The 10,623-nt window shown below is 43.7% G+C and overlaps 1 protein-coding gene across 1 annotated transcript; it reads left to right on the forward strand.

Annotated features, from left to right (window-relative positions):
* The first annotated feature begins 900 nt into the window (after nucleotides 1–900).
* Nucleotides 901–9,485, forward strand: NGDN (neuroguidin). The gene is made up of 10 exons (XM_075319213.1): nucleotides 901–972; nucleotides 2,145–2,204; nucleotides 2,309–2,380; nucleotides 4,549–4,686; nucleotides 4,852–4,989; nucleotides 5,119–5,236; nucleotides 5,321–5,489; nucleotides 6,733–6,883; nucleotides 7,973–8,033; nucleotides 8,166–9,485. Exons 1-10 carry the CDS (start codon nucleotides 958–960, stop codon nucleotides 8,183–8,185), a joined length of 942 nt encoding a protein of 313 aa, XP_075175328.1. The 5' UTR covers nucleotides 901–957; the 3' UTR covers nucleotides 8,186–9,485.
* The last annotated feature ends 1,138 nt before the right edge of the window (nucleotides 9,486–10,623 follow it).

Here is a 10,623-nt window from a genome sequence, read left to right on the forward strand (position 1 = left end):
GATGCGGACACCGGCACAAAATGAGCAGATAAGGCTGCTTTCACACCTCCGGTTTTTGCAGTGCGGCTCAATCCGGCTCAAAAACCTATGCAACGGATGCGGCGGAAAAAACGGATCTGTTGCATAAGTTTTTCCATGTGGCCCATCCGTTTTTTGACGGATGCGGCTTGATACTGAGCATGCGCAGTGCAAAAAAACGCATCCGGCGTCCATAGGCTTGCATCCGGCGCGATGTGGTTTTTTCGCCGCACAAAAAAACGTGCCAGGCAATGTTCCATCCGGCCACTGCATGGGCTAAATATGCCGCATCCGGCATAAACCGGATGCAACGCAAGGCCATGCGGCACAATACGGCTCTAATGCAAGTCTTTTCGGGAAAAAACACAACCGGCGGCAAAAAAAAAAACAGTTGCGTTTTTTCTGCAAAGCGCAGTATTGTGCCAAGCATTTCCGCTCTGTGTGAACACGGCTTGTAGACGTGTTCGGTAAACCGGCCCTTACACACCATTGCTCGTCTGTTTTCTGTAAACATAGTCACTATTTCAAGCCCTTGTAGTACACAGTGCCGTCCAGCAGAGGGCCCCCACGTAACACATGTGGCGCATGACTCGCAGACTGCAGCCACGTTTAATCACTCGGTGCTCCCCTGTACTTAGTGGTCTTATCAGGGAAGGCCGTGAACCGTTAGTGCTCTTAGCATGCGCTCTGCCGCCTCTCCTACTGTTTATTAGCGCTATATATACCCGGTGTTTCTACGGCCAAATAGACGGACTTCCGGTGAAAGGCGGACCTGCTTGTGTGCGCCCCTGTGATTGGTTGGCCTTCTGAAACGGCCTTTAGTCATTGGTAGATTCTCGGAGTTCAGCACTGTACGGCTACACTCACTTCCGCTTCCTCCGCTGTGGAGGAGGGGCTGTGCGGAAGCTCCGCCCCACGCGTGTATCCAGCAGCGCAGACATGGCCGGCGTGCAGGTGAGCAGTGTATACCGTATATAGCACACACGTGACTCGCTTTCGTCTTTTCTTGGGTGTCCCATTTAGTGAGTGCACGTTATGGTTGTGGTTTTACCTGTGGAGTGTGAGTTCTGGGGGTACGGGAAGCCGAATAGGTCAGCACGGGCTGCAGTAATGAGACCAGAATGAGTCTCCATAGTAGTCTCTAGTCTACAGTGCTGTGGCTGTGCCCGCCATCCCCTCCCCCGACTTGTGTTGTGCAGTGGTCAGTTGACTGGATCACAAGCCCACTGTGACTAACGCTGCAGAGCTGGGGTCTATTGATGGCTAAGAGTCCAATGACCGCCATGCCGGATGTTCTGCGTACAAGCCTAGCCGTGTGCGCGGACCCTGACATTGGGGTGAAATTGGCTAACTAGGTCAGCGTTTTATGTCAGTCCGTGGCCGATTTCTCCATGACTCCCCCGTTTGTCACAGCACTCTCCTCCAGCTCTGCACAGCGCTGTGTGGCTGCAGGTCTCAGACAAGTCACATTAGCGAAAACATAAAGAACCCAATTTGTTACTTATTATTGAAAAGGTGAAAAAATGCACCAAATTGAACCCTCCTCCAAAACCTAAGCTCTTTTATCCAGAGACCACAGATGTTTATGATCGGAAAAACATCCCCCGTGTTATATATTGCTTCCACACATTAAATTTATACGTGATTCATGCAACTCCGGTCCAGATCTGTGCATTCTGGCCATAGACAGGAGCTGCGCCAATTTTCTGACCCCCTGTATTTCTATGTGCAGCGCTTGGTTTGCCGACCTGGCACGGCGAGACCCGTGCCCTGCGCGGCACACAGGTGATGATCTACCGGCACAGCAAATTAAAAGACGAGCATGGCATCCCAGAGGATTAGGAAATTGGCCAGCTCTTGTTCACCGCTGGAGTGCACTAACCTGGAGTTGGAAAACGATCCACTCGTCTACTGTGGATATTGTGTCCTGCCTTGCTGGAAAATCCATAGTGTATTAGAGTGGAAGCAAGTGGATGAGCTTATGCCAAAAAGAAAAGTCGGCAGTAGACCTGTGGTGCAAATTATAAATCCACAATATTTTCAGATTTAAGTCTTTTCAATATAAATGATGGGTTAAGACAGGTTGTGGACTTATTTAACCCATTCCTCGTTATCTTTTTCTGTAGGGTATAACCCCGGAAGATCTGTCAGCAGCGAAGACCCTGCTTAGTACAATACAAGAACAGGTAGTTGATGTGATGCTTTCCTCTGACCAATTCTGCACATTCATTTACAATCTCCTAATCTGTCTTTTCTGCTTGACATTATAACCCTTTATATCCCTTGGCAGGTAACAGCGGTCACAGCACATGTTAAAAATCTAACTGAGAAAGTCCAAAATGGGGTCTATCCAACGGGAAAGGTGAGAGGAAAAGACACTTTACATTAAAATATCCATAGTGAAGGCCAGTATACCATTGTTCTATATTCTCAAAAGTCAGGTAGTTTCCAATGAGACATGTCAGAAAAATCAGAGGCTCCAAATGAAATTCTAGGACTCCCAATTGCTTATAGTTGTGGTCTGGCATCTAACACTACAGCAACAAGAACTAATCTGCTTAAAGGATATTGACACCTTCAGGGAAAATTACATTTATTTTTTTTTTTAAATCAGGCAGAGGTCAAACCTTCACTGACACGGTCATAAAGTAAAGTAAACTATAGTACAGTTGTATAAAACTATTTAAAGGTAATGTCTCAAATCGGAAAATGCTGTTTATCTGCAGTTTTAGGCTATGTGCCCACGGGACTACGTACCCACAGAATTTGTCGTGGAAAACCTGTGGACTTTTCTGTATATTCTAGATAAATCCGCAGGTTTTAGCAAGTACAGACACTCCCCATATATCCTACGGGACATGGGGAAGTGCTGTGTCCTTGCTGCGGTATGTGCGGCTGTGGTATGTGCGGCTGAGGAACATGCTGCGGATGTCCCGCAGCTACACATAACTGCATGTCAATTAATCCTGCGGAAATCCCAACCCTCTACTATGGAGATGGAGGACGGGACTTCCGCAGGTAAGCTGCATGAATGTCCGCAGGTTTAACGCAGATATATTGCTGGAATCCCGCAGCAATGGATAGCTGCGGATTCCGGGGAGCTTCTGCGGGAAACTTGCGGATATATCTGCAGGTACAATGTCCCATGGACACACAGCCTTAGGGTTAATCTGCATGGAAATAGTGTTTCAATGTTGTCTGGTTGCCTTAGAGCTCTTTCACACATCTGTGCAGTTCGGTCTGATGTCAGATCACAATACACAAACTGGCCCTCAGCTTTCCCAACCCGATTGTGACAGATTCATAGAAATATATTCAGCTGTGACACTCAGGTCAGGAGAGCCACAGCAGTCCATACATTGTGATCCAACATTGGACTGGATTGCACGGACGTGTGAAGAGCCCTTACTCTACACAGATGCTGGGGGTACAGTGTGCCAATGCTTGCGGTGGATCCATGCAGAGTAATCTGGCAGTCACTTACAGCCGCCACTCACAGTATAGGGAGCAGTTACAAAAGCCGCTCCGTGCATGCCCCATGACTAAAAGCTGGCGGCTTCTGGGAAGAAAAAAGATCATTTTCTCCCAGCAGCCAGGCAAATTTTAAAGCGATTATCCTTCAGATTAACCCTTTATCTGTAGATAAAAAGCATTTTCTGATCCGACAGGTTCCCTTTAACAATGCCGCATGTGGGATGTTTTGATTTTCCCGGGCTTCATTTAGATAATGTCGATGAGCAATGGAAACCTCAGGCACTCAAGACAACATCTCCATTATTTATTAGAAGACAAATATAATAGTTTGTCTATCTATTACAATGTTTATGTGCAACTACAAACCATATATACAGCACATATTCTTTCTTGGACTAGGGACATAGTAATGTAAGTTCCCCCATCAATATGCAGATAAGAGTGGATTACTTTAATATTAATGCCTGTAAATGAACACAAGGTGTTCACAAACGACCCACAACAGACTAAAAATCAAATATAGTTTTATTGATCACTGTAAAAAGATTATACATATTAATTGCAATGCATATATTCAGAGAGGATCAAGTGTGTAGGAGGAAACTTATATAATCACGTTTATATACAAAATATGTCATTTGTGTCTATGTATACCAAATATAATGCCAGCATACCCAAGGGGACAGTGTAGTAAATAGTAGTAAAAGTAAAGAGAGAATGTCTAGTGCCTATTCATAATGTGCTATGGTGTGAGGTCCCCCATGGCCCCCACTGCCCACGTTTTGTGAAAGTAGCTTTCTCCAGGGGAGTAGGACATGCTTTTATTGTACTTGGTATATATGGATAGAGGTTACATATTGTGTGTGTATACATGTGTTAGTATATGGTTACGTGCTACCCATTTGATCGTTTCTGAATATTTGCATTGCAGTTAATATTTCATCTTTTTTTAGTGACCGATAAAATTGTGAGTGGTTGGTTTGTGAACACCTCTTGTGGTCATCTGTAGGCATCACTTTTTGTGCCGTACAGTGAACCCTTGGTGCTTTCTTCTAGGGTCTTAGTTTCCTAGAGTTGAAGGATCAGTTGCTCTTGAACTATATGCAGGATCTTGTTCACATCATCATGGAAAAAGCCTCCGGGAGGTCTCTGAAGGAAAACCCAGGCATCATGAGACTGGTGGAGACACGCACAGTAAGTAGACCTTCACCATATCCTACTTCACACATGTGAGTTGTCAGAGAGGCCGTCTACCATGTAACTGTCCTATAAGAACACCTGGGCTTATTTACTCAGTCTATACATTGATCACAAAGAGGCTTAAATTGCCGTGTGATCACATTTATGTGTCATTCTCAGGTTTTAGAAAAAATGCGGCCAATCGATCAAAAGTTGAAATATCAAATAGATAAGTTGGTGAGAGCCGCGGTGACTGGGAGTCTTGCTGAGAATGATCCACTGCGCTTCAAACCCAATCCTCAGAACTTAATGAGTAAGGTAAGACTGACATATTCTATGGAGAGCAAATCATTGACATGTTTTACCCTTTGTTCCCTTCACATTATATTAACAGTTAGTGCAATTCATACATTTGACTTCTTGCCCTTGTTTCCATGTTTTTTACAGTTAGAGGAGTCTGACAAGGAAGGGTCAGACAGTGGTGAAGATGAGAGTGGAGCAGGAAAGAAGTCTCACAGCAGTACCAGGAAATATATACCTCCTAGACTTGCCCCGGTACAATATGGTAAGTAACACGTAATGTGTGATTGGCATATATACTGGCATATGTAGAAAATTTGTGGTGGTCTGATTGGACATCTTCTCACAGATGACACTGAAGCAGAGCGGGAGCAAAGACTACTACAGCGGGCTAAGAAACGAGCTCTGAGCAGCTCAGTCATCCGGGAGCTGAAAGAGCAGTATACAGACGCTCCGGAGGAAATCCGGGAAGGAAGAGCCTATCACATGATGCAGCATGAGCAAGACGAGCAGCACCGGTGAGCAGCCTCTACATTACTGCCATGCAAACTGTCACTGTTCATTTACTTTTGCTTGATTTTTATTATTCTGTCAACATGGCAGTAGGAGGGCTTGTTGGTTTTTTTTGTGTTGTTTTACTTATTTTTTTTTTTTGTTTTGTTTGTTTTTGCGGGAATAATGTTGTTTGAATGACACCATTCACGTTACCTTACAATTTATTGGAAAACAGGGAAAAAGAATTTCCAGTAAAATTGCAGTAATAAAAACAACCCTGGACTGTTTAACCCCCTTAAAAGGAATCTGTCACCAGTTTTTCAGCCTATAAGCGCAGCCACCACCAGTGGGCTCTTATATACAGCATTCTAACATGCTGTATATAAAAGCCCAGGCCGCTGTGTAGAACATAAAAAACACTTTATAATACTCACCTAGGAGGTCGCTGCGGTGGAGTTGGGCAATATAGGTGTCTCCGTTCTCCGGGACCGGTACCCCCTCTTTAGGCCATCTTCGTCCTCCTTCTGATGCCCGTGTGCATGACGGGTCCTATGTTATACACACTCGCCGTTCCTGCGCAGTAAGCAAGCGCAGGACCTCAATGCCAGTGAGTGTGGATGACGTAGGACCAGTCATGCACCCCGGCTACAGAAGAAGGAGGACGAAGATGGCCGAAAGAGGCGGCACCGGAGAACGGAGACACCTATATTGCCCAACTCCCACAGCGCGACCGTTGGGTGAGTATTTTAAAGTGATTTATACGTTCTACACAGAGGCCTGGGCTGTTATATACAGCATGTTATAATGCTGTATATAAGAGCCCATTGGTACTGGCCGCAGCTTATAGGCTGAAAAATTAGTGACAGGTTCCCTTTAATGCCACGATCCATAGCAATCGCAGCATTCAGGAGGCTGGCAGAGGGCGAATGCTCATTTGGTTTGCCAGGTCCGGAACAACCCAATCTATAAAACTGTCACACTGGCCAACTCCTTCAGTGAACACCATTAAAAATAAACGTAGGAAAAACTGTCTTTTCATCATACAGCTGACAAAAAAGTGGAATAAAATGCGATGAGAAAGTCATATGATGATAAAGTTTGGTATCGCTGAAAACGTCATCTTGTCCCGCACAAAACAAGCCACCACACAGCTCCGTCAAAGAAAAACTAAAAATCTGTAGCCCTCAGAATACAACAATGCAAAAACAATTACGGTAAAAGTCATTAAGGTGTTTAATACTGATTTTCTGTTTCTTCTTTTTAAAGGACAAACTATGAAGAATCTATGATGGTGCGATTGAATGTAACTCGAAAGGAGAAGGCTCGTAAGAAGAGAGCACTTGCTATGACGTCACAGCTCAATTCACTCACACACTTCACAGATATTAGTGCCCTAACTGGAGAAGCGAGAACAGAGGTAAAGAAAACACCGGTTACTGGACAGATTTATCTTTCAACAAACTTTGTATACATCAATAGTATAAGTGGCTAAAAAAAACTTTGCAGTATGTCTAAGGGGTACTTTGCACGCTGCGACATTGCAAGCATCGGCCAGCGATGCCGAGCGCGATAGTACCCACCCCCGTCGCACATGCGATATCTTTTGATAGCTGCCGTAGCGAACATTATCGCTATGGCAGCTTCACACGCACTTACCTGCCCTGCAACGTCGCTCTGGCCGGCGACCCGTCTCCTTCCTAAGGGGGCGGGTCGTGCGGCGTCACAGCGACGTCACACAGCAGGCGGCCAATAGAAGCGGAGGGGCGGAGATGAGCGGGACATAAACATCCCGCCCGGAGATGTTCCTCGCTCCTGCGGCTTCACACACAGTGATGTGTGCTGCTGCAGGAACGAGGAACAACATCGTATCTGCTATTGGTGTGACATTATGAAAAGGTCCGACACGACACAGATCACAGATTTACGACGCTTTTGCGATCGTTTATCGGCGCATCTAGGCTTTACACGTTGCGACGTCGTTACCGGCGCCGGATGTGCGTCACTTTCGATTTGACCCCGACGATATCGCAGTAGCGATGTCGCAATGTGCAAAGTACCCCTTAGAGACAAATGCTCCTTTTTTTTTCTAGTGGCCATGCCTTCACCAACCACCACTTTCCCACTCAATACCTGGTGTCTTTAACTTATCATTCACTCCAAATGCTAAAATTTGTGTGATCGAGAAAGTAGGATCTTCTCCCCTCACTGTGTATGCTAGACGTATTAGCAGCTGCTTCGGACAACCCACTTCAGCTTAGGCCTAGATTAGCCTCTATCTAGTCTGTTATGACTTTGTTCATACAAATGAATTGTCCATCGACATGTTAGTATGAACTGGCTGATCACAGCTTAGAATGAATGTGGTAGGAAAAAAAGAGAACATTTGCCTTGGTGTTAAATCATGTTGCGCAGTCTGTATCAGTTTAGGATTCAACTATTGTCTGGTTTTATGTATTGTTTTTTTTTGTTACGTGTTTTACTTATTCATATTATTGTTTGTATATAGGACTTCATGCATTCTGCCAAGAAATCTAAGAAAGGACAGAAGAAAGGGAAAAAGAAGAAAGGTAGTTTTCTATATTTTTTTTTATATTTTGTTTTTATTGTTAGACTTTTTCGGTTACCATCTATTTATGGGCATAAACTCATATCAACATTTGAAGCCTATTACAATTTTACTTCTTTCCTCTCCTTTCCAGGCTTTAAAAAGCGCCACTGAGGAGTAACCACCATTCAGCCCTAATTTCCTACAAGTGTATTGCCTGCAATTTCAAAGCACTGCCAAGCTCTCTGAGGAACCTTCATTATGAATAACTGGCACCTGTATATTGTATGGACTTGTGGAGTTAGTGCCATGTTGATGTTGGTTGCACTGGAAGAAGTGGAAGTGCACAAAATTATCCAAATTTTTATAACGATTAGCAGAATATATTAAAAGTAATGGGACTTGTTTTTTGAGTGCAATAAGAAGACTGGGTCCTAGCTCTGACTTGTATCTACCTTGTCTTAAAAGGACCTTTGGCATGCCTGTCCCTACTTTTCATGAAATGAAGAGTCTTAAGTTTCTACATAAATCCTTTGATTATTATGTAGTTACTTTCCTATTAATAATGTTTAACTGCAATTTACTTTCTCCACCCTTGCACAGCCTGTCTCTTATTAGGGACTGATCTGATCAGTGACTCCTAATATAAAGAGTACCTCCACTCATGAAGTATAAATACATCTCATTGTCCCAGAATCGCATTGCGTAAGAAATTTCTGAAGTCTTTTTTTTATCCAGACTGGTTTGTCTATTCATTTAAAGGGAAGCTGTTATTAAATTCATGCAGCCCAAATCACGGGCAGCATGAAACAGAGCCTGGCTGCGAGATTGCAGCTAGGTACCGTATGTTTTACATTAAAACCCTGTGGGGTTTCTGAGAAAACGTAGTGTCACCCCTCTCTAGTTGATTAAGAGGTCTCCATGTGTGTACAGAAGAAGAAACCGGTCAACATCTTATAGCAAAGCAGGGAAAACCCAGATGAGGACCACAGCCGGACTAGTCAGATGCCTGTCTATATTTTCAGGAAGAAACATACTTGGGTGCAGTCACACAGCCAGGATCTTTTTTCATACTGTCCATGGTCCAGGCAGCATTGATCTAGTGACAGGTTCCCTTTAAGACCAGTGGATCAGATTTTATATCTCGAGTATAATTTCCTTGTCCTTTTCCCATTAATCTGTTTTCTGAGAGTTACTTTCTCTATGCCTTCCAATCTCACACTTATGCTTATTGCTGAGGGTTTCAAGTGATGGACAAAGAAAGATTACAAGAATTCACCATGTACATAAATGGATACATCCCCCCTTCATCACCAAAGAATGCAGAGAAAATGTACACTCATAGCAATGATGCTGAGGTGGAAGGTCCTTGCAGGGTAGGATTTAGGTTTTTGTTTTCTACAACAGCATTGACCCTCAAAACCTGGGCATGTGCAAGTATCAAAAAGCCAAGCTGGTAAACAGTTTTAATGTCTCTTTTTTTCTTGTTCTGGTCAACTTCTAAGTAGACTTGAGTTTTACAGGGGCTTGTCTTGTCTATAAGGGTTCACTCACATCTGCATGTGAAACCTGGCTTCATTGTTGTTCCTGAATTTTCTTGGAGGGAGATGCGAGTGTCATTCCATATATCATGCAAGTGTGTTTTTGCCTCTCGTCTAGTCTCTATGTGACGTCCATGTCGTCCGTGTGACATGCATTTATAACATGGAGTTTTACATACTGTAAAAAGCTAGCTAGATGGATGGATAGATAGATGGGAACACATATATAATGTGCGACTACCTGCATATTGTAAGCTAGCACCCTTTAGTGCCTTTCATGTGGCACTAAAGGGTGTTTAGCCATGGTTTTTAGCCTTAAATTCAATAATTTATTAAAGAAAATAACATGGGGTCCCCTTTATTTTTGACAGCTAGCTAAGGTAAAGCAGACAGCTGCAACTGGCAGCTTTATCTTGGCTGGTAATCCAAAACAGAGGTGACCCCAAGCTGTTTTAAATTATTTATTAAAAATTAAATATTTAAAGTAAGGACCCCCAAATTGAATCAGCAGCCAAGGTGAAGCTGACAACTGGGGTATGGTATTCTCAAGCCATAGTTATTGAGTTCTCCCTAGCCTAAAAATAGCAGGCCACAGCTGCCCCAGAAGTGGCACTTCCATTAGATGCGCCAATCCTGGCCCTTCACCTTGGCTCATTCCATTGCCCTGGTGCGTTGGCAAATGGGGTAATGTATGGGATTGATGACAAGTGTGAATTGCCAGCTGGCATCAAGCCCTGTTATTAGACGCCCACCCATTACTAACAGACACTACTATTACTTAATCCAGTATTTGTAAATGGGAAACAATGCAAGCATTTTGTTATTTATAATACCCCCCCAACACCAGTCCTCATTCACCAATTTAATAAAAAAAGAAAATGCTTTCATGTCTGCCGTAATCCAGAAGGAGGTCCCATGACGTTCCTGCAAAGTCAACCTGAAAGACTTAAAAAGAGAAAAATATGAAATAAAATTACAACAGACACCCTCATTTACCAATTTATTACCCTTTAAAACCCTAATCTAGGTCAGCGTAATTCAATAAGGAGTTGTTCACAGACTCAATGTTCC

This window comes from Anomaloglossus baeobatrachus, chromosome 1, assembly GCF_048569485.1.
Source record: "Anomaloglossus baeobatrachus isolate aAnoBae1 chromosome 1, aAnoBae1.hap1, whole genome shotgun sequence".
Taxonomy (NCBI): domain Eukaryota; kingdom Metazoa; phylum Chordata; class Amphibia; order Anura; family Aromobatidae; genus Anomaloglossus; species Anomaloglossus baeobatrachus.

Excerpts from the sequence above, each read along its gene's own strand:
- NGDN (XM_075319213.1), top strand. Across the intron at positions 2,205-2,308 it reads TTAGTACAATACAAGAACAG|GTAACAGCGGTCACAGCACA; the intron begins GTAGTTGATGTG and ends ATCCCTTGGCAG. Across the intron at positions 8,034-8,165 it reads GAAAGGGAAAAAGAAGAAAG|GCTTTAAAAAGCGCCACTGA; the intron begins GTAGTTTTCTAT and ends TCTCCTTTCCAG.